Source organism: Juglans microcarpa x Juglans regia, chromosome 3D, assembly GCF_004785595.1.
Source record: "Juglans microcarpa x Juglans regia isolate MS1-56 chromosome 3D, Jm3101_v1.0, whole genome shotgun sequence".
NCBI classification, from domain to species: Eukaryota; Viridiplantae; Streptophyta; class Magnoliopsida; order Fagales; family Juglandaceae; genus Juglans; species Juglans microcarpa x Juglans regia.
In genome coordinates this window covers 25,146,932-25,174,580 of record NC_054598.1, presented here as the reverse complement: position 1 = coordinate 25,174,580, position 27,649 = coordinate 25,146,932, and the positions used below count along the sequence as shown (strand labels likewise).

Below are 27,649 nucleotides of genomic sequence, written 5' to 3'. Positions count from 1 at the left end.
TCGAACAAAGATTTTGAATGGAACTTGTTTCTTTCCCAGTGAACCTAACTCAATTAACATAATATTTTTAGAGTTTGTTTAGTTATGTAGATCAGATGAAATGAAATATTTTATTGAAAGTTGAATAAAATATTTTTATAATATTATTTTTGTTTTGAAGTTTGAAAATGTTAAATTTTTTATTATATTTCATGTAAAAATTTGAAATTTTTTTAATAATTATACGAGATGAGGGGAAATGAGTTTAATTTAGTTTAATGTTTTGTTATATGTTTTTAAGCAAAGGAATAATTGATGAAGTTCCAAGACATTACTATTTATGGAATAGGGGAGGTCAGTTTCGCCAATTAGAAAAGGCTGCCGGTGCGGTGCAATTTCACTGCGTACGCATAGCTTGGATTGGCACCAAAATTAATCACTTTTTTAAATTATTAAGTGCCGTAAATAGTGCACAGAAATAAAGATGAAATGACGAAACTAACTAGGAGGAGAGAGAGAGAAAGAGGAGGAGGAAGAAAGAAAGAAAGAAAGAAAGAAAGAAGGAAAAAAAAAAAAAAAAAAAAAAAAACAGAAAAAATCCCTCAAGCTTTCATCCTCTAGCTCTCGAGCATCTTTCTTTGTTTGTTGGCCATAAAAAAGCACCCTTCCCAAGAAAACTTGGAGTTTCTCTCTGCAGAGCTGCTACTCCAATTCCAGCAAATCCAATCTTTCTATCGAAAGTATAAGTAAAAACACAAAAAACAAAGAAAATTTCGAACCAGTTTTCTATGTTTGTTACCTGTTCTCTTAAGAAAATCTCGAAATTCATTCTTCTCCTGTCCGTCTTTAATTACAGCAACATCGCAGTATTAATCATCCGCAACTGTTGTTTCATTTGAAGGACGTCTAGTTGAAGGATAAAGCTGGTAGCTAGGGAGGCCTTGGTGATGGATGACATCTACGGTCTAAACTCAACTGTGGATTACTCAGACAACTACAAGACGCTGATGTCCCCAGAAAATCTGATCCTACCGACGGCGGATTATTACCAGAGCTTCTTTTCCTCCGCGAGTGCCGTCCGCGACAATCGGTTTCCGTTATTCGGATCCGACGAGTTGCTCTCGGTGGCCTCGGTTGTTTCGGAAGCCGCTTCCATCACGCCCGAAATTCAACTCCAGGAGGACATGTCCAGCATGATAAAAGCCAAAATCGCTTCCCATCCTTGCTATCCTCGCTTGCTTCAAGCTTACATCGATTGTCAAAAGGTGAATAACAACTTTTATCGTCTATCCTGGTGCAAGACCAGCAGTTAGTCTAGTTCCTAGTCCTCTCGGACATGTTGTACACATACATCTCGTTGGTTCTAGTCGGTGGTATACTTTTGTTTCTTCGTATCTGTTCTCATAAACTACTCAAAATTGTTTTGTTTCCATAATACGGCTTTGTTCTTTTGGGCTTTTTAAATCGTGATGATAATTATTATGTGTCGGTTTGGGTCAAGTACTGTGTACTACGGCTGGAAGCGGAAGTGGTGGAATTTTGAGCTGCTTCTAGTTGTGGCTTTTAATTTCAACCTACCTCTCTGACTCTCTCTCCTGATTTTTACTACGGCTTTGATGAAGCTCATCAGAGTTAATTGTAAGTTTGAATAAGGAGTGCTCGGAGTCATATTTGGTCTTTCCTTTTGGTTTGGACGATCCGAGACATATATTGTTTTCGAATACATGGCGAGCCATGTTGTTTTCAGCTCGATTTTCCTACAATAATTTCTCCGAGAAAAGAAATCCCAGTTCCTAAGTTGTACTGCTGCACCTTTTGAGTCTTCAAGTTTTGTTTTTGAAGATTGGTCTGATGCATATATAGCAATGATGATCTTCGTTTTGCAGGTAGGGGCGCCTCCAGAGATAGCAAGTTTTTTAGACGAAATCCGGCGAGAAAACGACTTTTGTAATCGAGACGCTGTCTCCACGTGTTTAGGAGCCGATCCCGAGCTCGATGAGTTCATGGTCCCCCCCCCTCCCCTCTGCCCCCTCCCTCTTTCTTTTCCTCTCTCTCTCTTTCCGCTATATAAGTACCATATTAAGGTTTTGTCTTCAATTGCTTCCTAAGTTTGTTTTCCTTTCTTTTTGTGTGAAGGAAACCTACTGTGACATGTTGGTCAAATACAAATCCGATCTTTCGAGACCTTTTGATGAGGCAACCACGTTCTTGAACAAAATCGAAATGCAGCTCAGCAATCTCTGCACAGGTGCCTCCATTAGAAGCCTTTCCGGTCAGTCCTCTCTCTCGCTCTCTCTCTCTCTCTCTCTCTCTCTCTCTCACACACACACACACACACACACAGTGGTCATAACTTGTTTGCTGATGGATCGTATCCATGATTTATTGGTTTTTGCGCCTCTTTTTAACAAACACAAGCTAGCACGATCCAAATCTTTCGTTATCTCCGCTGATACTACAAGACCAGGAGACGTTTCTGGTTCAGGTCATGGCGCACGATAGCGCGTTTTCGGCTCACGTTAGCATATCAAACACACGTGAAGCAACATCCTTCGGTTCCCTGGTTTTAATCTCTCTCTCTCTATATAATATTTTCGTTCCTGCAAAGAACCTATTTATGGAGAAGATGGATAAGACTCGTAGACTTATAACCAAGAGCTTTGGATATGGCAATTGTCCCGCAAACAAACAAAAACCCTAGCTATGATTGACTCCAACTTCTTAGATCAGTGACTGTTTCTAATTCCACTGGCATACGCAGGTGATTATGACTGGGGATGCTTTCTTAATCAGCATATGAAGTCTTGGTTCTTCATTGAACATAGTTTATAACAGTGTTTGAACCTTTTCTCTTTTCAGTTTGTTGCTTTGGCTTGAAAGTATCAATTTTTTGAACTAGAGATTTCTGATTTTGACGTGTCGGGTATTAGAATCGAGTGATCCGTGGCATATCCAGTTGTAGCTTGATCGTCAGAACACTGTTTAATATTGCTCTCAGTGTTACCATCATTGTTAGAGAATCATAGCTACGTTTAGCTTCTTACTGATAGGTTCTTCCTCGGAGATCGATAAGTGGTGTCACTATCTAGTGATAGATAGATGATGATCACTCTTTTCCCATGCTTTGGATTTTTCAGCTTTAAAGCATGTGCTGTATGAATCTGGCTCAGTTAGAAAACCATTTCAAAAGCTTCCATCATGTACTCATACTCCTAAATGTCAATCTCACTCAACTTATGCTGACATGTAGGCTTAGATGAGTGCTGGATATTCAAACTAAACATGTCTGTATACTATGAAGAAAATATCTAACTTCGTGTTAATAGATTGATGAAAATTATGTAATTGCATACTGCTTTCTTCAGTAATCTTTGAAGTAACCATGGCTATGAAATTCATGCATGTCAATTGACCAAGTATTTCATGAATTTTCAAGTCATTCAATTTACGGTTTTGACTCTTGTACCAATTATTGAACTCTAAAGAGTCCAAGTTAATTGAGTCGAAATTCAATAAATGTTTTGATGTGAGACTAGAGGTTTTAACATGAAATAGTTCACATGTTACGCCAAAGGAAAGTACCATGCATGTTGGAATGATTTGAAATTTGTTAATGGTATGGCTAGGGATATGGTGACAAGTTGACAACTTGTGCATGATTATTAAATTGAAATCATTTATTTATGTGGATTATGCCTACAATTTATTCAGCCACTGTCTGGTAAGAGGCAAGTTTCTCGATAAGCAAGTGTCTTGTTGGGGAGGGAGGAGGGGGGGGATAGTTTTATGGATGATGCTGGGATGCCCTCCAAATATGCCCCCCAAAGTGCCCTCTAATACATTTTGATTTTTTTGTTTTTTTAATGTTAAGAAATGATACACATACAAATTCACTATCGGTAACTTTTTTAAACATTTAAGAAAAAAACTCTAGGGGGCACTTTTGGTGAGTACATTAGGAGGGCACCCAAGCATTTTCCTAATTTTATCCCTTTCGTCATTGTATATTTTATGTAATAAGAAAGCTTTCAATTAGTTTATATCTTTTCAAGATGATTTTGTTGCTTAATTTTACTTCATAAATGAAGTACTTGACATATAACGTGTGCTTTGATTTCCATTGATATTATGAGCATGTAGTTTGTTAAATTTTTGAGGGCGCATGGGTACTTTTCTTTAATCTGATTGGGTGATGCATTCTCTCTCTCTCTCTCTCTCTCTTCTAGCACAAAGTGATTAAAAGTTTAAGACACAACATTGTGATGCCTTATATTTTATTGCACCTTTTAATTATCTGTCTGTTTTAAGTTACATGCTCCTGTCTAAATTTTGATATGAGATAATGGCATGCATTGATGTCTAGCTGGCTTCTATACTAAAGTTTCAAGTTCCGATACAGCAACAGCAAAACATTACACAGATGGTTGGAGTTCATGTATAATGAACTTTGGGAATTGTCTATGGGCTGACAACTTACTTGAGTAAAGTTACAAGAGTTATACCTTCTTGGAAATTGTTAAGTGTAGTTTGACATATAATATTGAACAAAATCTAAAGGGAGTTTATTTGTTTTTAACTTTTACCACGCACATGTGCCTGTGTCACTGGTTTTTGAAAGGATTTATCTTAATTTGGCGTGATAATGAGCTGCTGGTATTGGCTTCCTTGACATCCAGTACTTAAGTTTTAATTTTCTTTGGTCTTAGTTACTCAGACATGCACTAGGCTCTTGACTATCTATTCAATTATGTAATAGTTAAAAATAAGGTGAGCTAGAAAATTTTGCATTTGCTGATAACATTGACTAGTTTTTTATTTATTTATTTTAGTTTTGAGAAATGCTTTAGCCACGAAAAGATCCCACAAAAATAAATCCACATACGGACATTGCTTGATGTGATACGTTAGATTTTAAAGCTACTTTAGTTTTATTTATGATTGCTTTACTTTTCTAGCATCGATTTGTGCTTTTGATATTTAGTGTCTTTAGCAAAGAAGGCTGCCGTTATTTCCATTTGCACAGGGCCTGATCTCAAGCCGTTGGCATGCCTCAAGACATTTTATGATGTTTTGCTAGAGATTTGTAGGTAGTCTCACACGGTAATCTGGCTGGATTTTGCTTGCTACTATAATTTCTTTTTATTTGAAAGTACAAAACTTTTTGGTGATGCTTTATGATCATTTTATATTCACTTCTCTACCTTTGTTTTGATGGGTTCTCTTATTCCTCTTTTGCAAAACTATGATTCCTTAACTTACTAAAAATATTAGAAAAGGGATTACATTTTTCAGATATCCGACCATTGCAGATGTCCAGTTGGACATTATATTGGCATATTTTCACGTGCTTGGATTTTTAAGGTGCCCGTCTGGCATGGCTGTTTTCAAGAGACCTTTGCTTCTGACCTTTACAAACTTAAGCATTTGCGGAGCATATTTCTAAGTGTTGCTTCCTCTCAAGTTGTTGCATACTTGAGATTTCTTTACATCAATGAATTTATTTATTTATTTGATAATAGTTTCTTTAGCCAATGCTTTTCCTTCCTATACTTTTAGGTCATTGTAAGTGGGTTGGTATTCCAGGTAAGAGAAGGTTTTTTTTTTTTTTTTTTTTTTTTTTATACAATCTCCTTTGTGATCCTCATGCACTTTCATCTCAAGCCATCTTAACTCGATACTTCATGCATTAATATTTATGTTTGAACAAGGAAGAAAAAGCTAAGAAAAAGAAATGACAGTACCTTGATGATGTGATATGACAATATCAGTTAGAAATGACAGTAGAATAGCCTGCATTGAATTATATATATACACATGTTTGTGTATATAGAAACTTTCGTCCTTTTCGAGTGGTCGTTTGGAAACTTTGGACTTATCATATGTTTGAACTTTGCTACATCAACTATGCTCGTGTATGGCATTGCTTTAGATTCAGAAACAAGATGTCATTGAACTTTTGTGTTGTAGCCTTTTCTATCTTTTCATCTGCCCTTTCCTGAGTTAAGCAAGAACTGCATGCATTTCGCTGCTTTTGGTGCATGCTGGCTTCGGGATTTGTCCTTTTTACTTGGCGGAATAAATACCAAAACTAAGCTTGGGTGGTCACTAACAAAGAAAAAAGCAACACTGAGTTTCGGTACTTGAATAATTTCATTTTGCACGCCCCAAAGGATTCGCAATTTGAGGATTCCATATATGTTATTCTCTGCAGTCTGGCACTTTTTTCCCTTCCTCTCACTGATTCTCTTTGGGTCTGACTCTGGTTCTAGGAAAGGTTTGTAGGAATATTGACTAGCCTGAAGGTGATTTTGTTGATGACTGAGTGAGGTGTGATCGAACGTGAGGGGCAATATGGTGAATGGGATAATAAATGATATGGGTGAAGTTAACTTTGTATTTGTTTTGTTTTGTCATGTAAAAAAGCTAGCCCGGGTCGAGCGGGTGGTCGAGGAGTTCCAGAGCTAAACTCACATGGACTCCCGCAGTTTTCGCTGCGATGCTCAGCTTTTATGGGGAGAGAGAGAGAGAGAGATATCTCTCATCCCCACTGGGCCTTCTTTTCTGGCCGACTCCTGCTTCTCCTCCTGCTTAGTGCTTATCGACATTTGCTCAGTCTTGGGTCTTCGTGCTTAATGATATTCATGACACGTGTCGGGTTTCCGCTATTTAGTTTGGGCTTGCAGGGCCCCCCGGAACCATTCCAACTTCTGTTTTGGGGTTACATTTGACTCCTTTAATTGTTTTTTTTTTAGTTGCCCGATAGGAATGAAAAATGAAACACCTTTTTTTCTCCCTCGGCACGCTTTTCCTGTGTCGGCTTTGGCACCCTCGGTTTGTGACATTGGTTTATATATTTTTCAAATCTTTCCTATTTTTATGATATTATTATTATATTTGCTTTTCTAAAATATTTTGAAAACCGTCCGAAAGAATATTACTGAGATATATATATATATATATATAATTGTTGTAAGAGGATTTAAGAAATTATAAAAAAAAAAAAAAAAGGAGTTGGGACTGGGGGCGGTCAAGGTTCCCTTAATCACATTGGGCCACACGCGAAGGAAGGAAGGAAGGAAGGGCGTTGGTTGCTTTGCGTGAGGGTGGTGGGATTTATGGGAGGCCGTACCGTCTTGTCGAACCTGACGTATTGTCTATTGATGTTGTGGCTCGCGCAAACTCTCTCACTTGTACTGACAACCGATGCAACCAGACGATACTGGTTTCTGGAACGGCTCCTTTTTTTAACTTTTTCTTTTTCTTTAGCCACCAAGTAGGCGTGGCTCCCTCTCATTCGGAGGTCAAATCCTTGCCTGCTCTACTGCCTCTCCTCTCCTCTCCTCTCCTCTAAATTTTTTGTGGGCCCCTCCCTTTCACTCCCCCGCCCTCTTCCCTCTCTCTTGTCTCGGTTTACCTCGAATGCAGTTGACATTTTTTTTTTTTTTTTTTTAAGAAATAGTTTTATTATTAAAAAATTAATTTTTTTATATGAATTCGATATTTACTCACTGTTTTAAAAATGAGTGTGTATTTCTTGCACATTTTATGATTACAAATATTATATTTCTATTTTAAATACTGCAGTGTAAAGTTAGGATTTCAGATTCAAGACCTCGAACTTCGATTTCATTTTAAACCAGCACTTAAATAAAAAAATATAAATTATTATATTTATAATATATTGTAACAATACTTAACCCAGCACATTTGTATTTCAGTAGATGCATTACATCATATATATATATATATATTTTAGATGTTCATGCTCATATGTAACGTATAAGGATGTCTAATACCTCACTTAGTATGAGAATGTGGTGAATAGGATATAATACACTATTGGAATGAAAGAAGTTCTTACAGTAGTTCATAATTATTTCAAAATACTCAAATTATTACCTTGCAACTAGTACAGTTGGAAGGGATTGTGTTTGAGTCAATCCAATGCAATCGGTTTAATTAATCGGGCTCGAATAATGATTTTGCTTTACCATAAGATACCATAAGTGGCCTTGAGCTTGTTTTGTGTAGGCATATATTTTTTAAATTCGGTCTTGGATGGATTTCATTTGAATTTAGATTGCCATGGACAAAAAAAAAAGGGATAATATTTCATTTCTTTTGTAAGGTGATTGTTGTAATGGTTTACACTTAATTGCTTGTGAGCTGCATGCCATTTCTTGAGATGGTTTTGTAATTAATGGCCAGATGAAGGTGCTGTATCATCTGATGAGGATCTTAGTGGAGGAGAGATGGAGGTTCAAGACGCCAAACTGAGGGGTGAAGACCGAGATCTCAAAGATAGGCTTCTACGGAAGTTTGGCAGTCACATTGGTACCTTGAAGCTGGAGTTCTCAAAGAAGAAGAAGAAAGGAAAGCTACCAAGAGAAGCAAGGCAAACATTGCTTGAGTGGTGGAATGTTCATTGTAAATGGCCATATCCAACGGTAAATCATCTCTTCAAATCCACGTTTATGAACCATGCAGTGTTGCATGTGCACCACATTCATATTAAAATTGCATAATCACAAGGCCGCAGTTATGCCAGTGGCTATAAATTTCTGTTGGATGGCTTCACTTCAATTCGAAAACTCATAAATAATCGTGATCTAGCTACCTTTAGTCGGCTGCGAACCTAAAAATATCATCGAGGGAGTCAGAGAGAATAGACTTGATCGATAGAAAAATCCAAAATTGTCCAGAATGTTGTTTTCTTTATACCTTGGGGATGTTGATCCTCGTGTTCTTCATTTCTTAAATGGATATAGTGTAGGAAGATTTTGTGTCGGGCATTAGCCCACATACCTTTTAGGAAGAGCCTGATGATGACCATAATTTGCTTTGCTTTGCTTTGCTTTGAACATTCAGGAAGCTGATAAGATTGCGCTGGCTGAATCAACAGGCCTAGATCAGAAGCAAATTAACAATTGGTTCATAAATCAAAGAAAGAGACATTGGAAACCATCTGAGAATATGCAATTTGCTGTTTCAGGACAACTCTTTTCAGATGACTGACGTATGTACGTGCATGTACGTACACAAATGTCTCTCCGGACGATTATTAATGCCTGTGTTAATGGTTTCATGCATGTATATTCTGAAAGGGAAGCTTGGCTGATATTGATATGTTTTAATTTCCTAGCACGGAGAAAAAAAAAATAATAATTGCATTTCTCGTCATGTAAATTTGGAAGTTGACCGACAACGACATAATGTAAATGCTGACATAGTTTTGGATGACTAGGTTGACTGGTCCCTGATCAGCTTGGCTTGCCTTGGCATTTATGTGATCTATTTTGAATTTTGTTTACTTATTTCACAAGTTGATCCTGATAGAGTTTTGATTCCAGGCGAGTCAGGAAAGGGAAGGAATTTGTTGAGGCAAGCCCTCGAAAGACGGGCATAGAGATCTTGTACGAGCAGCATGGTGTGTTTTGGGTCACACTTTTAGTAATTGTTAAAGAATCCGATGGATTTCTTCACAAATAAAAATCATTAAATTTTCTAAAAAGAACATACTCAAAGAAATTTGACGGAATTTGAGAAATAATATTTACGATCATAAAGTGTGTAAATGTAGTATATTTATTTTGAAAAAAAAAAAATAAATAAAAGATTTAGGAAAGATTTCTAACACGAAAGAATAAATAAATAATAAAATTTATAAAAATAGTTAATGATGTAAACCATTCCTTACATTGCTTTAGCTTTTAAACAACCGAATCCTATTGCATGCAAAGTGAAAACAGTGGCGCAGTAGGTAGCAGTAAAGCAATGTAGAGAAGGATCAGTTTCAACATCGATCTGAAATAACAATCAGAATTTTAATTTGTTACATAATCATCAGGATATATTAATGCTGAAGCTGATGACTTTCGTACCATAATGATCACAAGAAAAAATAGAATGGGTAGAAAATCTCTTAACCTGCTATATACTTTTATAATAAGCAAATCTTTCTGATCTTCGTCTCTCATTTGTTGCGGATGGGAGATGTAATAATGCATCATTTGATTTTTCTCTATTACGACTCTCTCCTATCAAATGTCATCATTCGGATCTACGACGACTTTAGAATGCCACTCACTTTTAGATAGGTGCCTCGACTCACCGCAAGGCATATTTAATTTTTGCAGATAAAATAAAATGAATATATTGTTAGAATATATTTTTTAATATTATTTTTATTTTAAAATTTAAAAAAATTAAATTTTTTATTTTATTTTATATAAAAATTTGAGAAAGTTGTAATAATTAAATGAGATGAAATAAGTTGAAAAATTTTAGAAAAACAAACGAGACCCTTTTCAAAGAAAGAAGACTGCACCAAGTTATGAGTTTGAATCAGACTTATAACCTAGATTAAAATATCTTACTATTATAAATAGACATTGTGCCAATTCATTAGATGCATAAAGGCACTTTAATTTATATTGCTCGGCTCACCGTCTCCAAGAATAATTCCTTAATTAGGCAATACTTTGGAACAGTGATAATATCATAATACCATGTTTTTACAATGCTAAAGTTTTAATAATGTCTGGAGAAGTTTGGTAGAATCTCTCCATAAAATGATAAAACAACTTCTTTATAGTTTTTCTACCATCTTTAAATAAAATAATATTTCTTAAAATATTTATTTTAAAAAATATTTAAAGATGTTAAAAAATTCATATAAAAAAAAAGCAAAACAATAAAAAAAGTACAAAATGCATTAGTGGGAGCTCCGACCCACCCTTCCATTAAATATTTAAAAAGTTGTCAGTGGATTAAATGAACCAGAAGTTATTTCAGTCATATAGATGTTGGATTTGCTACCAAATATTCTTTTCTTTCTATCTATTGTTTTTTTTCTTAAATTTAATTCCTTTATGCCCATTTAGAATCTTAGATAATTGAAATTTGCCAACCATAGTTTTCAATTTCATTTTGTTCCGGCCATTTCAATCTAAATTTTCCATTCCGATATACTATCCGGTACATGATACCAATGTTTTGAATACCGTACCGGACAGCGTACCGGTCAAGGCACTGGAACGAAATATTTCAGTATCGGTACTGTTTCGAGATAGCGTTTCGGGATAGTCGATCTATAAATAAATTATATATATAAATATATATAAAAATTATATTCTAAAATAATAGTCTATATATAAATAAATTATATACAAATACATATATATAAATTATAAATAGTCTAGTCTGAATTGAGGGTTAAAAAATAAATTTGTAGTTTGAAAAAATGAAAAAAAAAAAAAAAAAACACAGGCCAAAATTGAGGCCGGTATCGGCGGTATTTTGGCCGGTACGAAACAGGTATAGTACCTGTACCGGCCGGATGGCCGAAACAAAAAATTTCGGCCGTACCGGCCGGTACGGTACGAAATTTAAATCTTTGCATGATACCTCGCTGTTTCGTTTTGTTCTAAATTCTGACCAATTTTGATCATTCAGATTAGATTCAGGTTGAAATTGGCGCTTTAAGTCCTATTCTGCTCATGATTGTTTTAATGAAAATTTTGTAATTTTCTTGAGTTAGGATGACATTTTTGTAAATTTTAAATTTGGATGATATTTAATTAATTCTAAAATTTAAAAAGTATTTATATAATTTTAATTTTTTTGTAACTTTAAATATGTCTCCTCATTCTCTCTCTTTTTAAATATAATTATTTTTAATGATTTCTCAATTCTTTTATTTATTTATTTTTGTGTTTCAACTCAAATTTATGATTTTTTTAATATTAGCTTTCAACAGTAATATCTCTATTTTTTTAAACAATATTTGTAACGTATTTTCATTTTATAATTAGTCAATTCTTATATATATATATATATATATATATATATATATATAGTTAATCTCAAAACAATATACAAGAACGTACTGATATCGAAATATTCTGTTGTAATACTTAAAATTGGAATGATCTCCGAAACAAAATTTAAAACATTTCTTTTTAACTTTTTAGAGGTAAGATCCTCTAGTGCCACGCATGAGAATAATGAACATTCATGGTCAATTGAGTAGCCAACCAGAGCATCTTCATTGGTTTGGCCAAAGTTAAAGGATGGTTAAAATTTAGATAATCTGTATCAAAAAAACCTCACATTGAATTGGGCATCTCTAAAACAATTTGGATTTCAGCCACAGTGTTTCACCAAATATAGCTAACTACAATTTCTTCATTAAACATTAAAATATTAGTTTCTCACTCCAAGCAAACAAATTAAATTAATTAGAATATAATTAACATTTAACATTTGGAATATAATTATTATTAACATTTAATAATAATTTTTTTAATATTAATTTAATTAGAATATAATTATTATTAACATTTAATTGATAGAACTACAAAATGTGATAAAAATAAAAATAAATAATTAATTAATTATTAAAATAATAATATTTTATTATTATATAGAGAGTAAATAGATAATCCAATGTGGAGAATGAATTTAAATAGAATAGGCAAATGTAAATTCATGTGATATTAGCTAAAATTTGAAGATGTATTTGATCAATCCAATAAGAATGCTCTAAAGATGATGCAATGAAGGGATGGTCTTCTTCAGTTAGTTTCAATTACTATTTAAGCACACCATTGTATATGCATATCGGATCGGTACTCAAATTCTGTGTTTTCTTGTGGTTGATAAACTGGAATATCTTTGAAAGAGAACTTATGAATCCATATTAGCCCCCCGATTACCTTCTTTTGCTCGTGTATTTTGGGTCTTTAGAGCTTTGGTTACTGCATCAGATTCTTACCCATAAATGAAGAAGAGATGCTTTGTTCTTATTTATGAATAATACAACAAAATGCTAGTAATGAGATTTTGGCCGCTATATCCTGTATTAGACAGGCTGAGAATATACAAATAACCCACATTTACAGAATCAACCATGAGACATTTTTCCGTGAGGTATATTTCTTCAAACTTAAATTTGGAAGAGTTGGCGTAAATGTCTTCCTCAGTAACATATCCGGAGACTGGAGACCCTTGAGTACATTCTGCCTTATGTTGAGAGTTAAGCGGAGTTCATGCCAAGTGGCAACGACAAGAAGCCAAGGTCATGTTGTAACCTGAGATCTGTGGTTTCTTTCATTTGAGTAGAGAACTTGCAAGCAAAGGATTTTCCGCGAAATCATTCATTCTCTCTCCTCTTCAAGTCACCAAGGCAGAAGCAACTGTCCCCGGATGGTAGCACTATACTCACCTGGGATGGAAAGAACTGCGGGAGACGGTAGCAATCGAAGCAGACATTCCTGCTTTGAGGGGGTATAATGGATCCTCAGACATGTCATTCAGTTCCATGGTCCTTTCATCCATAAAAGGGGGATTCGTAGGTGCCGGGAGGTGCTCATCCTCCTTTGTTAACATCTGCAGAACCTTTGACATTGTTGGTCGTAATGACTGAATCTCTTGGGTGCACAGAAGTCCGATATGCACCACTCTTAATACCTCATTCTTTATATTGCTGTTGTGGTGATTATGCAGCATTAGATTTGGATCATATAATCGCTCCACTGTCCCTGACTGAAAATGCTTCCATGTCTATTTTTCAAAGAATAGAAGGGTAGAAATAGGAGGATTTAATTAATCTTTCTACTCACAAAAACAGATGGTTATAAACGAAGAGACCTAATTTTGGAAGGGTAAAGTTTTGAAGCTTACTATTGTGACTAAGCTCTCTGAGTACTCTAAGTTTTTGCTCCTGTTGTTCTGCTTACCAGTGACAATTTCTAACACGAGCACCCCAAAGCTGTACACATCGGCCTTTTCTGTCAATTGGCCATGGGCTAGGTACTCTGGAGCCATATATCCTCTATAAAGTTTTTAGAAGAAATCACTATTGTGTTTAGTACAAGTGAAAACAAACGTGTAAAACATCATTACTTTTGTTCTATCACTAATGCATGTTCTTACATTGGGCTAAAATGTTGGTTATTTAGAAAATAGTAGAAATTTTACATTCATTTTTTACAAGTAAATGAATTTTTAATTTTAAAGACATCCAATGCTTCAAAAATCAAATAGAGATATAATGCTTACAGTGTTCCTGCAATGGCAGTGCTTATATGGCTCTTATCTTCTTGGAATGATCTGGCCAACCCAAAATCAGCAATTTTAGCACGGAGCCTTGAGTCCAGCAAGATGTTACTGGCTTTTATATCTCTATGAATAATTTTGATATTGGACTTCTCGTGAAGATAGACTAAACCTTCTGCTGTCCCCGCAATAATCTCATGTCTCTTCTCCCAGTTCAGCACTTTACCTCTGTTTGTATCTGTCATTTTCATGGAAACATTGAGAATATTTAAATTGTTGATATCATACAGAATATCATCAACTTCGATATTACTCATATCATGGAGAGACAGGAGTACAAGTAGCAGTGAGAGAATTCTTTCTTTTCTTTTCAAAACAGTAACTATTGTCTAGAAACCATCGTTGCTATCACGGTTTTTGCATTTGAATCAAGTAATTACCAAAGATGAACTGATCAAGGCTTTTGTTGGGCATAAATTCATAGATAAGAAGGCTTTCAGGTCCTGAGCAACTGCATCCTAATAACCGGACTAGATTCTTGTGTTCCACAGTGCTTATCATGTTAACTTCATTGTAGAAATCTGCCGCTCTATGTCTATTGTTAAAGAAAAGTCTCTTGACAGCAATCTCTCGTCCATCAGGCAGAATACCCTGCAATGGTGCAATGTCGGAAACTAATAAATCTCTCAAAACATATGATTTGAGTGATTTTAATTATATATTTCTTTAGGAGGGAGGAGGGTTAATGGGGTGAGGAAAGAAGAGAAACTACCTTATAAACTGTCCCAAATCCTCCTTGCCCAAGCTTGTTGGCATTATCGAAAGCTCCTGTAGCCCTCTCTACTGTGGAATATTTGAAGTTCAAGCTACTGTCATTAAGAACTTTCACCAACTTTTCTGCATCATTTGAACCTATGGATCCAGAAAGCAAAATAAAAATAAAAATTACTTACTTTGAACGTAGTTAATAATCAACTTAAAAAGTTTTTTTTCCCTATAGGTCAATGATGCATTGCATAACAAAGTCCTTCCTAAACTTTTCGTTCATTTTAAGAACACGATGACACTCATGGAAGCTTTATAAAGTCCAGCATCTAGACTGCAATACTACTGGAGTAAAATATTGTTAACACCGATTATTAAAAGAATATATATAGTTAACACTGTACAATGATTAACATCTATATATTTTAGAGCCATGTTTTCAAAAAAAAAAAAGAAAGAAGATTAGCAATGTTACCTCTTCTCTTCTTTTGTATATACCTGTGCTTCCAGATATATATACCAATAGCTATTCCAACCACCAAAACAACCACCGAACTAACAACTGAAACTACTATCACTATAGTGGTAGCTGCAAAAGTTATGGATGGAAAACCAGTCATCAGTCCAAATTTACTACAGAAACACTAATCTTGATGCAAAATGTTTGGTCACCTAGCATAATGATCCATCTTTGATCACCTTTAGTTCATTTACCTCTTGAACTTCCATTTCCCACTTCCTTGTTGAGGAAATCTCTGTCTGAGTACCTCATGAAGCAGCCAGTGTTCAGTGCTCGCCCCTCTGACCAAGGCAAGCACTCTAATATTGAAGCAGAAGCATTGTCCAAGCATGCTCTGCAAGAAATTGCATTCAAAGTTCTCCAACAATTAGCCAGCACATAAGCCGACTCATTCACTGTCCCAGGTACAGCCACTTGTGCCCTTGCGTAGCCTTTGTGGCTTGGTGTAGCCTCAGCAGTATTCATCACAGCTTGTCTCACTGACTCTCCAAAGGTTGAGTTCTTCCTTGTTGTATTCCCACACACGGCCCTGTCACTGGGTCCTTTATACTCCTCAAAAAAGCTATAATTCTCAGACCTCATGAAGCAACCATCAAGGTAAATGCGACCCCCATTGTAAGGAAAGCACTGGGGAAGAACCGTGCGTGCCTCAGCATAGCATAATACACAGTCAAGCAATGAGAGATCCCCGTAGCACTGGGCAAGGCCAAAGTTAGTATCAGGGCCTGAACCTGTGATTGCTACTCCAAAACCTGAAAGTCGCATTTGATCACTGATATTTCCCATTGTAGCAACAAAATTTGGAACAAAAACAGTGGAATTGTGCTCAAGTTGGTTGGTACACGTTATTTGGACTGTTTGGGTTCTTGGATCTCCAACTGTTGTTTCTAGTAGAAATACAGTCTTGATAACAAGGAAAATAACATATCGACAAGGGACAGGAGGGTATTCTTTCTTCATTTCAGTATTAGTTAGGATCTATATTGCTATGTCTGATATCAATCGTGTGGCAATTCAACCATGAATTCCAGAAGTAGATCTGTGGCAAGAAGAATACAGAAGTCATTTTAACATGTAGTATGAAAAGAGGATAGAAAATTTAATCGGGAAAAAGAATGAAAATTACAGGCAACAATCAAGCGAGACAACATTTCTAATATTGATTATGTGACCGGTGGTGTCAACCCAGGCAGGCCACATCATTAGCGGTTAAGCACAAGTCCTCATACTTGACAATCAGCATGTTTTCAATAATAAAAGGCAACGAAAGTCAAGATAAAAAATAACATATTGGTGGAAAATCACTAATCCAGAATAGCATAGAGGTCTGAAACCGAAAACCAAAAGCATGTGAAACAGTAACAGCATTTGATTTTATTGGCACCGTCCTTTGAAGTTTGAACATATGGGATTGCCAGCAAGAAAATTATAGGGTTACAACCCTCTCATTTTATATTTGATTTTTTTTTTAATTTTTTATTTTACTTAATGGTTAAGGAAGTGACTATTAGTAAAATTATATATATTTTTAATTTTTTCTTAATAATTAAGGGTGTTAAAAAAATACTTAAAATAAAATGATAAAAAAATAAAAAACTTGAAAGAATCATGAGTAGTAAATGGATAATAACCCTATCACTACCCTTGCCAGCATCCCAAGTCAAAAAGGCACACATGCCTATTTTTCATTGATATGAACAGTTAGATCTTAACCGAGAACACAAATTGTCAACTCTTTGTAGTTTATGGCTCAAAATGAAAATTTTGGTTTAGGACGCGAATTAAGAAAACAATGAGAGATTGGTAACTAGAAAGAACGAATGTGGGGACGAAAGGGCAGTAATGAGAGACCCCCACTGACCAAAGGCCCAATAGACAGTCGCAGGTCGGACCCACAACCATCAATGCCTTTACCACCCCACAACCAACTTCCAATACATATCCGATCCGATTGGCGCACCACCAATCTGGCCGTTGGCCGCCGCCCGACACTTCAATGCATACCACCGGCCGACACAAACTTTTTCATGTACGAAATCCTTTACAGAAATATGGACGGGTGGGGGATCCAACCGTTGCAGATATATATAAAGAACATAACAAAGCATTTATATAAAATCACAACTTATATGTATGTTCGTGTGTGTGTATATATATATATATATATATATATATATATATATATATATGTAAATTACTAGAACTTTGAGACGGCTCTCGCTTCTCTAGCGTTTGTTTTGAGTACCTCAATCATGTACACGATAAATGCATTACAAAGCCATAAAAAACAGAGCACCCGAATTAACAAAACCATTCCATTAAAATGACAGTACGATTCAAGATATTATCGAACTTTGGGTTCTGGGTTAAAAAAAAAAGACGGCCAAATAAGAAAGAAATAAAAAGCTTTAGAGCGATGGTAAGAGGTTAGATTAGAGTAGTCACCGTTTTTGGCGTCGGAGTAGCTGAAACTCGGATTCCAGAGTGAAGTCGAGGCTGGCTTGGGAGGCTGAAGTAAGAAGAAAAGGGAGCTGAAAGCTTTAAACAATTGGGTAAATACAGAAAAAAGTCAAACAAAAAGATTTCCTGTGAATTCAAAGTAGAACGGAACTCTAGGATAGGAGTGTGGTGGGGACAACGCGGTTTCCGATCAAGAGTCTCAAGGCGCCTTTTTTCTCATATGTGTCGGTGTCGTCACCTTCACCGGGTAAGGGGTTTTTATTTATTTATTTATTTTAAATCATTGCGGACCATTATACCCTTGCTTTGTGTTTTGATATTTAAAAAAAAAAAAAAAAAAAAAAACAGAAAACCCTCAAAGCCATGAGAATAGTTTGAAAGTTCTAATAAAAGAGTTTTGTTATGTACAAATAAATTTACGTATTAATCTATGTATTAATATTATTATATTCATATTCTAAATTCAAATTAGTATTATTTTTAATAAAATCTATTTTCTGACCAATCATATTGAATGGATGCACATAATCGATCTTTTTTTAAGAAAAAGAAATAAATCTAAGAAAAAAAAGATTCTCTATTTTTTTATATAATAAAGATAATTATCTTTCTACGCATTATTTTCTTAAAGTGGAAACGAAAATCATAATGCTTTTAACTTATTTAATTAAACGGTTAAATTGTACCCTAATTTCTTAAAGTGAAATGGAAATTTATTGTGAACTCTATAATCTAATTAAATTGATTAATTTAGGTTTGGATAGTAAGTTGAGATGAGATGAGTTGACATGAAAGTTGAAAGTTAAATAAAATATTGTTAAAATATTATTTTTAATATTATTTTTATTTTAGTATTTGAAAAAGTTGAATTGTTTATTATATTTTATGTGAAAATTTGAGAAGATTATAATGATTAGATGGAATAAGATCAAATGAGTTGAAATGATTTTGATATTCAAACATCAGTAATCTCTTAACTTGATGTCAAATTAGTATTGAATTTGTAAGTTCTATATATATAAAAAAGAAGAAGTAAAAGGCACTGACATGTGAGACGAGAATTTTTAGTTTTAGATAAAAATTTAAATATTATTTTTTAATATTATTATTGTTTTGAGATTTGAAAAAGTTGAATTGTTTATAATATTTTGTGTGAGAGTTTGAAAAAGTTGCAAGAAGTGAGTTACATATGAACAGTATCATAAACAGTAAAATTTCAAGTCTCGTTTGTTTTCACAACCATTCTCGTCTCATCCCGTTTTGTTTTCGACCAATTTGCCCATTTAGATCTTCTGGTTTTGCATAATTATTTATTAAACACAATATTTTTTACAATATTTTATATAATTATATTTGAAATGAGAAGTATTTTTATAAAACATTTTATAAAAGTAACATTATTTTACAAAAATGTATATCATTACTCTTATTTATAATGCCATTTGATCTGTTTTTTTTTTTCGTATAATTTTTTAATATATTTAAATATTAAAAAAAATAATATTATTAAAAAATACTTCTTCAATCATTAAAAAAAAAAAAAAAAAAAATTATCTGGATCACCTCTTAATAGCCCAAGAAACATTTTCCTTATTTTTTAAGCTCGCAAGAATAGAAAAATTAGAAAGAAAAAATTGGTTGTGAAGCAAACAAGTTTGACTTTAAGGGGCACTCAATTATTTTAAAAAGCACTGCAGTTGAAAAAAACAGAGCATCGACACTCAATATCAATAATGGGCTTGAAAATGGGTACACCTGCTTTAGCATGATTAGTAATTAACATGAGGGCTGGGCAGCCCATGGTTTCTTCAAACTCACTTTCCGTTATCGGCTACTTTGACTTTTGTTTTTTCTCCTCTTAAGTAATTCGTTTCCTTAGCTTTGTTTCCCACACAAGAGATTTGAGGTTGGTTGTGAATTGGCAGAAGCTCCACAAACATGCAGGTGAGTCATTCATACATAGCGAGTAGAGAGTTTAGGTGCGGTTTTGATAGTGAGATGCGTGTGTTGCGATCGTTTGAGATAAAAGTTAAAAGTTAATTATTAAATTATTATTTTTTAATATTATTATTATTTTAAAATTTAAAAAAATTAAATTATTTATTATATTTTGTGTAAAAATTTAAAAAAATTATAATGATGAAATGAGATGGATTGAACGATGAAAAGGTTGGTTAAGACCTGGAGAAGAAGACAATGGAATGAACACTCGGCCTGAAGTTACCGAGATGAGTACTATATTTTTATATATCTCCAAAACAGATCTTTATAAGGCAATATACAAGATAATATTACAAATCCCTGTAATTATGCTAGATCTTATAGAGCCAGACTATAAAAGCTAATGTTGAAAATCTTGCTAAGTTTGTTCGGATCTGGTGGCTCCTCACAGCGGGAGCAAGGTAAGCGTAGGTGGTACGTTTAGCTTGGACCCAAAAAATAGAAATTGAGGCCTGGAGAGACTTTTGGTGAAAACTGAACATGAAGAGCACCTGCCTGCAGTGTAAAAACTGAACAAGAATTGTAAGTGTTTTAAGGTAAGGGAATGGATAGTGTACAAGATGTGAGGAAGGAAAGTGTTCATCTGGGCTCAATCCCACTTTCCGTCATGTTATTCCCTGAAGAATGGGACTGGGACCCGGGCTGAAAACTGTAAGTTCTAGGTGGTATAAATTGGTGGATCTCTGCAATACTAGAATTAAGAAACGGTGGCTGTGTTGGCTGAGAAATTTCATGACTGTCATCAGTTAACATTTCCACAACTGTGGACATTGATGGCCGCAGCTCTGCAGAAGCCTGTACACATAGTAGTCCTATTTTAAGCAATCGAGATGCCTCCTCTTCTTGAAACATACCCTCTAAATCTCGATCAACAGCTTCAGAGAGCCTGCCCGTTCCATTAAGGTTCCAAACCTTTTTTCCAACAAAAAAGGGTAAAAGAAGGGTGTGTTAGGTTTCAGGCTTGAAATTAGATGAGAACAATTTCTCACCAAAGCATGAATGAGAAAATAGCCAAGTGAACAGATTTACCATTTGTAGGAGAGAATATGAACTCTGAGAGAAGGCATTGTTTCTCTTTCCGCATACAACTTCAATTACAAGAACACCAAAACTGTAAACGTCTGCTTTCTCAGTCAGTTTGCCACGAACAACATACTCTGGAGCCATGTAACCTCTACAGATGCAAATATGATGAACTCTAAATCAAATATGAATATGAAAGTACAAATAATGTGTTTAATACTTCATATCTGTAGGGATGGAGGTCAATCTTTGAATAGAACATTAGGTAGACTAATGTTTATCCTTTTCTTGCGATTATTTATCCTTTTCTTTTTTAGTCATGAATTGTAACTTACTATTAACAGAAAAGACTTGGAATAATATAACAGATATATGGTCCTAGTAAAGCTAATGTTTGCTTCATATACTTTAGCATTTATCTAGATAGTACGTCCAAGCGCTTATCAAAATACACTACATAAGAACTCCATGTGTTGATTTACATGTGGAATTTTTTAAATGGGGCATTCTTTGATCACTACCGGTAATAAGTTAAATATTGAGGTCTCCTAGACTACTTTTAAACTTCTAAATTTTTTAATATTTATTGTACGACCTTTCGAATTATTTTCAACATAAATGATGAAATCCATAGTCATTTAATGCAGAACTGGATAATGTGACTCAAAAGGAGCAAAGCTACTGCTTTGACAATTAGCATAGATAAAGAGGTTTTTTAGACAACCTTTTATGACTATGAAAGATGTAGATGAAATTAATCATAAGTATGATAAACGCTACCCTAAACTAAAGAATTCAAGCACTTACAGTGTGCCTGCAACGCCAGTGCTGATGTGAGTCTTATCTTCTGGAAATAACCTAGCAAGTCCAAAATCTGCAATCTTTGCCGCAAAGTCCTCATCAAGCAGGATATTTCCCAATTTAATGTCTCTATGAATGATCCTTATCTTCGATTCCTCATGAAGATAGGCTAAGCCTTCCGCTGTACCAAGTATGATCTTATACCTCAGCTCCCACCTTAGCAGCTGAACATTCTTTTTACCTGAATCAAACCAAAAGACAAGTAGAAGAGCTGAATAAGAAAGAGCAATTGTCTTTCATAAACCGGAGTTCAAGGTTAGATTACAACCAGAAAAGTAATCGTGAAGGCTTTGATTCGGCGCATATTCGTAAACCAGAAGGCTTTCAGGGCCTGTAATGCTGCATCCTAGCAACTTAACAAGATTTTTGTGATGGATGTCACTGATCAAATTGACTTCATTAAAAAAATGATCCACCCATTGCCTTGTATTGAAGAAAAGCCTCTTGATGGCAACAACCTTCCCATCTGGCAAAACTCCCTACTTTGACACAGAAATGTATGGAGTTAATTTCATGTGTGGAAAATCCAATTCTCCAAAATGAAAGTTCACGAAAAACCTGAAAATTACTTTGTAAACTGAACCAGATCCTCCTTGTCCCAACTTATTGGAATTGTGAAAGTAATTTGTGGCCCTTTCAAGAATTTCATATGAAAAATTGAGTTTGGAGTTGTTCACCGTGGCTAAGAGAGCACCTAGTTGCTTTCTCTCTGAAAATGCCAGATCAAAGTAAGATAAATGCTACCTTAATGCTCCAATCAGAATCTTTCAGAATATCCAATCTTAAACATAGTTACCTCTCCTCTTTTTCAGCACATTCTTCCTCAAAATGAAAATAACCGTTGCTATAACCAGCACAAAAGCGAAAGCAGAAGATGTTGCAGCCAAAGTTACAGCCAAGTGGCGCCCTGAAACAGATTAACATATCACCCTTTGACCATCATTAGTCAGAATAGAAGTCAAGCATTTGTCAAACTAAGCAATCACGGGCATTGCTGAGGTTCTAATCAAGTAAGATGAACAGAATGACTGACTCAGCACCTCATCAGGCACCCTTCAGTTCCTGCAATCTATATCTATCTGAGTTTTTTTTCTTTCTTTTTTTATTTATTTTTTATTATTGTTTGGGGGAGGGGGGTTTCGAACTCACCTCCATTTTGGAAGGTTATGCCAATCAGGCCACAGGCCTTTGGCTATATCTATCTGAGTTGCATAAACCGTCACAAGCATTTCCGTTCAAGATTTTAATGACTGCAGAAGCACTGAAACTCAAAATTATTCTATTTGACTCCACTCTAAAATTAGTAAATCATTAAAATCCCAAACTCCAAACAATCTAAGCTCCCCAATCATTCACCCAAGAAAAACAAAAGGAACCAGGGAAGATTGATCTAACTTCAATTTCACATTTCAGTTCCCTGAAATGGTGGAATTGAATCATGATTCTGCTCTAGTTATAGATCAGGAGTATGAGGACTCTAAACAGAGATGCATGAGGAAAATACTAATATCTTATATTTTTTTCTCCGACGAAGGAAAGAAAGAAGAAAACAGAGAAAACTCAGGGGAACCCAACTGATTACCTCGATTACTTTCTTCAACAGGCTCACTCGAATTGAAGTAGAACTTTTGGGTCGAATACCTCAAGTAACAACCAGCGTTCAAAGCCCTTCCTTCTTCTTTTGGAGCACACGACCCAATCTTAGCCGACGCATTCGCCAAGCACTCCGCGCAAGCAGTACCATTAACAAGTTCCCAACACTGAGCCAACCCAAAAACCGTGATATTTCCTTCGGTCACAGATCCCGCAGAGAACCCATCATTCTTAGGCGCTACCACGCTCAGATTCCTCACCAAATGCTTAACATTCGCGCTGAAAACAGTATCATTCCCAACGAAATCTTTGGTCTCGCACACGGTCCTGTCTTCCAAACTCATAGTCTCTGTAAAGAAATAGTAGTCATCGTACCTGAGAAAACATCCGTCATAGAAAAGCCTGCCGCCACGGACGCCTCGTTGAAAAGGGAGACACCTGAGGACCTGGGTCTTGCACTGGGCAAAGCAGACGTTACAGTCCGTTTGTGAAAGATCCTTCATGCACTCACCAAAAGCGTAAACCGTGTTATTGCCGGTGCCGTTCACAACGGCCGCGTATCTTTGGGTGGCAATCAGAGGGGTCACGGTGTCCATGGATTCCAGAAAGCTCGCTACGAAGGTTTGCCTCTCTGCCTCTGGGGCAGTTCTTTTGGAGCATATAAGAGCAGCCTCTGTAGCTCTGGGATCGGAAAGACAACGATTTACAAAGAAAAATAAACATAGGATTGGGGGGACGAGAAGGGACGGATTAGACATCGAAGCCGGATGAAAAACAATAAGGAAAAACAAAGTTGCGAGGCTTCTACTAAACCTGCTCTTATATGAGGGTGTTTGCTCTGGTGTTTGGGAAGCGAGAAAGAGTTGCGTGTGTGAAATTGTGTTTGACTAGAAATCAATGGTGGGTTTGCTGCGAAAGACGTATGATGTTTTCATTTCCCTGGTTTACAACGGGAAATAGAGGATCAGTTGAGTCCCGCCGGCGGCCGCAAACCGTCGGATGTAGTCGCTGACTCTGACAGACATTTCCTCTAGAGTCTAGGGCAAAAAAGAGACAGATAAGAGCTAACTGTCCCACTTGTGTTTTGGTGGGATACTTCCTCCTTTTGTCATTAAAAACGTAACTGGAAGTCCTTTTCTTAGGGTAGTCCTCGCTAGCGGTATCAGTATATCACAGGATATTTTGACGTGAATACGACGTGAATTAGCTCCCATTTCAATGAATAAATATAGATATAAATTATTATTAAGAGTATTTATTTTATACACATAATATGATATTATTTAGATTATATATTTTTTTAAGTAAATGTTAAAAATAATTAATTAGAAGTAGTCATATAGTGAGTATAAAGTAACATTGTTACAATGACTTCTCTCTAACATTACTCACTTTCAATACATAGATGAAATGAAAGAGGTGAGATGAATTAAATTAAAATAATTTATAAATAATAATAAAATTTATGAGTTAAAATTTATAAATAGTAACGAAGCTTTCAATTCAAATCGTCTCTAAGTTGACTTAAATTTGATATAGATTAATTTGAATCTTAATTCTTTATTAATGCTCAAAACAAAAATTCTATGGCAGTTAATTTTAGGTATTCGTTACGTATTTTACTGATGTGATTGATAATATTATTTTTTTAATATAAAATAAATGTTTTGGCAAATCACATCAGTGAAATGTACAATGAATACGTAAAAGTTGTCAATCACATTATTAGAATGCACAATAAATATGCAAAAGTGACTGTATGTAGCAGAACTTTTCTCAAAAACCATAATCAATTCGCATAATATAAATCATTTTTATTTATAAATTTTATAAATTTTTAATTTGATATAATTTTCTTATTGTTAGATTATAATATTATATTAATATTTAACTAATTAATATCTCAAATGATTAATTTTTTTTATTAATATTTAATTTCATTTTATGAAAATATTAATCTTTTTATATATTGTTGGTTTGGATATTGACTATAAAATACTTTATAATGAATCAAGTTGTAACTATGAATGATTGATATAGTTATTTATATATATATATTATATTTGAAATTATTTTAATTGAATCAAAATAGATATACGGTCAACTAAACCTATTTATATGAAAAAGATTAAATAGGACATGTTCAAGTTAATCCAATTGAAGTTAATTATTAAACTTACATAAGTTATGTCGTGCCACCTATTATTTATACGAGTTATATTAGAATTTTTGGGCCTAGCATGTTCAGGTTAACCCATATACACTAAAACTCATAACTTGATACAACACGAAAATATAATCTTATTTATTATCATCAATGAGATAAGAATCCATTGGCATAAGGCACCCTCATCCTTAGTGTGTTTTGTTAACAACCTTATAGCTAGGGATGACAATATATGAGACGATCCGTAAACCCAATACAAATAATTGACTTTAGATTTGATATAAATGGAGTTGGGTCAAAGCAAGTTGATTCGCTAACACGCGATTAATAAATTGGTCAATTACGACCATTCTGCTAAACCCACAATCAACCTCTACAATCCCCACCATCACCCCCTTTATCTCCGTTGTAAAAACCTCTCAAGAAGCATGGAAAAAACTCAACACCATATACGCCAACAAATCTCGCACTAGAGCAATGCAACTCAAAGAGGAACTCACTTTGATCAAATGGGGAAATAAAACAATACCAGATTACCTACACATTGTCAAGTTTCTTGCTGATAAAATTGCTCTTATCGATCATCCAATTTTTTATGATGATCTTACCCTTTAAATCCTCAATGGTCTGGTTCAGATTTTTGAGAGATTGTTGGGCCGATTAGAGCTCGAGAAAAATCCTTGACATTTGAGGAACTACATGATCTTCTCGTGGGTCATGACAGGTATTTGCACTGCTTTGAAGCCACTACGCAGCAGCTCGTGGCCACTGTAAATTTCACCCATCGCCGCTTTGGCTCGACTCCATCAAAGGGCAACACAAATAACCCCTCTCGGGATTTCAATAAGCAACAAGGGCAGCATGGGCCCACTTGGCCTTTGACCTAACAAATCCCAATCCTGGCCCAAGGGACAATCGAAAGCATTCTAATGCTACAGGACGGCCCACTGGTCAGTGCCATTACCAACCTAAGTGTTAGCTTTGTGATCAACTGGGTCACATTGCAAAACAGTACCCTCGCATGTTTGTTTCCAAAGCTACTGCAAATTGTGTATCCACTTCTCAGCAAAAGATATCAAATGGCTCATTGACTCTGCCGCATCACATAATATAATTGGTGATTTGGCTAATTTATTTGTTCACTCAGAATATGACGGCACAGATGAAGTTGTAATTGGTGATGGTTCAGGTTTGTCTGTCTCACATATTGGTTCATTGGTATTTCACACACCAACATGCACTTTTTAATTAAAAGATACATTTTGTATTCCAAGTATCCGTAAAAATTTAATCTTCGTCCATCACTTCACTATACAAAATCATGTTTTTATTAAATTTCATCCCTTTTATTTCCTTGTCAAGGATCAGATTACGAGGGTGATTCTACTCAAAGGTGCATGTGAAAATGGTGTTTACACACTTCGGGACTCACTGGTAGACTATTCTTCCAAAATGGTTTCAAATGTACACGAAAGGACATTGATTGATGGGTAGTACAAGCGGCTTGGACACCCATCCAAAAAAATTGTCTAATATCTTGTTAATTCTTTTTCTCTTCCAATAACAAAAGATCATGTGTCTCATCTTTGTACTACTTGTTCTATTAATAAAGCACACCAACAACCATTTTGTTCAACTAGTCTAAAGCCATGCACCGCTTGATCTCATTTATACCGATGTTTGGGATCCATCACATACTGTTGGCCTTGATGGTTCTCAATATTATTTGATTTTTGTTGACATTTTATCAAATACTTGTGGTTTTATCTTATGACCACCAAATTTGGTGTAAGTAGTATATTTCCACAATTTAGGCATCTTGTTGAAACACGTTTTCAAACAAAAATCAAAAGTCTTTATTCTGACAATGGTGGTGAATTTGTGGCTCTTAAAAATATTTTTCAATTCATAGAATTAGTCACTACACCCTCATACACCACAACAAAATGGTGTCTCTGAACGTCGTCATCGTCATCTAGTCAAAACAGGACTAACTCTCTTACATGATGCCTCACTACCATTGTCCTATTGGCCCCATACTTTTCAAATGATTGCTTACCTTATTAACCATCAACCCACACCATTGTTGCATAACAAATTTCCATTTGAAGCCCTATTCCAACAATCTTCAAATTACCTCAAATTAAAAAAATTTAGTTCTCCTTGTTTTCCCCTCACTTCACTATACAACACAAATAAATTCCAGCCCAAAGCAGTCCCGT

General features: G+C 35.1%; 3 protein-coding genes across 6 annotated transcripts; 1 reads left to right on the top strand and 2 right to left on the bottom strand.

Annotated features, from left to right (window-relative positions):
• The first annotated feature begins 516 nt into the window (after window positions 1-516).
• On the top strand, window positions 517-9,289 carry LOC121256446 (homeobox protein knotted-1-like 6). Its single transcript, XM_041157247.1, has 5 exons — window positions 517-1,244; window positions 1,866-1,985; window positions 2,116-2,251; window positions 8,188-8,426; window positions 8,848-9,289. The coding sequence occupies exons 1-5, from the start codon at window positions 927-929 to the stop codon at window positions 8,992-8,994; spliced, it is 960 nt and encodes a 319-aa protein (XP_041013181.1). The 5' UTR covers window positions 517-926; the 3' UTR covers window positions 8,995-9,289.
• A 3,468-nt stretch (window positions 9,290-12,757) lies between these two features.
• On the bottom strand, window positions 12,758-18,035 carry LOC121256445 (cysteine-rich receptor-like protein kinase 2). Of its 3 annotated transcripts, none has more exons than XM_041157243.1 (8): window positions 17,768-18,035; window positions 15,517-16,361; window positions 15,278-15,391; window positions 14,810-14,949; window positions 14,478-14,688; window positions 14,041-14,275; window positions 13,663-13,813; window positions 12,758-13,542 (listed from the first exon to the last, which is right to left on the bottom strand). In XM_041157243.1, exons 2-8 carry the CDS (start codon window positions 16,280-16,282, stop codon window positions 13,201-13,203), a joined length of 1,959 nt encoding a protein of 652 aa, XP_041013177.1. In that variant the 5' UTR covers window positions 16,283-16,361; window positions 17,768-18,035; the 3' UTR covers window positions 12,758-13,200. The 3 variants fall into 3 exon arrangements, with proteins under 3 accessions (XP_041013177.1, XP_041013179.1, XP_041013178.1); XM_041157245.1 differs by having other exon boundaries at window positions 15,517-16,074; window positions 17,768-18,033; XM_041157244.1 differs by lacking the exon at window positions 17,768-18,035 and adding an exon at window positions 16,449-16,729.
• Window positions 18,036-20,006: 1,971 nt separating this feature from the next.
• Window positions 20,007-24,369, bottom strand: LOC121256443 (cysteine-rich receptor-like protein kinase 3). Of its 2 annotated transcripts, XM_041157242.1 has the most exons (8): window positions 24,074-24,369; window positions 23,250-23,941; window positions 22,464-22,574; window positions 22,237-22,376; window positions 21,936-22,146; window positions 21,614-21,848; window positions 20,813-20,957; window positions 20,007-20,695 (listed from the first exon to the last, which is right to left on the bottom strand). In XM_041157242.1, the coding sequence occupies exons 2-8, from the start codon at window positions 23,854-23,856 to the stop codon at window positions 20,363-20,365; spliced, it is 1,782 nt and encodes a 593-aa protein (XP_041013176.1). In that variant the 5' UTR covers window positions 23,857-23,941; window positions 24,074-24,369; the 3' UTR covers window positions 20,007-20,362. The 2 variants fall into 2 exon arrangements, with proteins under 2 accessions (XP_041013176.1, XP_041013175.1); XM_041157241.1 differs by having other exon boundaries at window positions 23,250-24,369.
• Window positions 24,370-27,649: the final 3,280 nt, after the last annotated feature.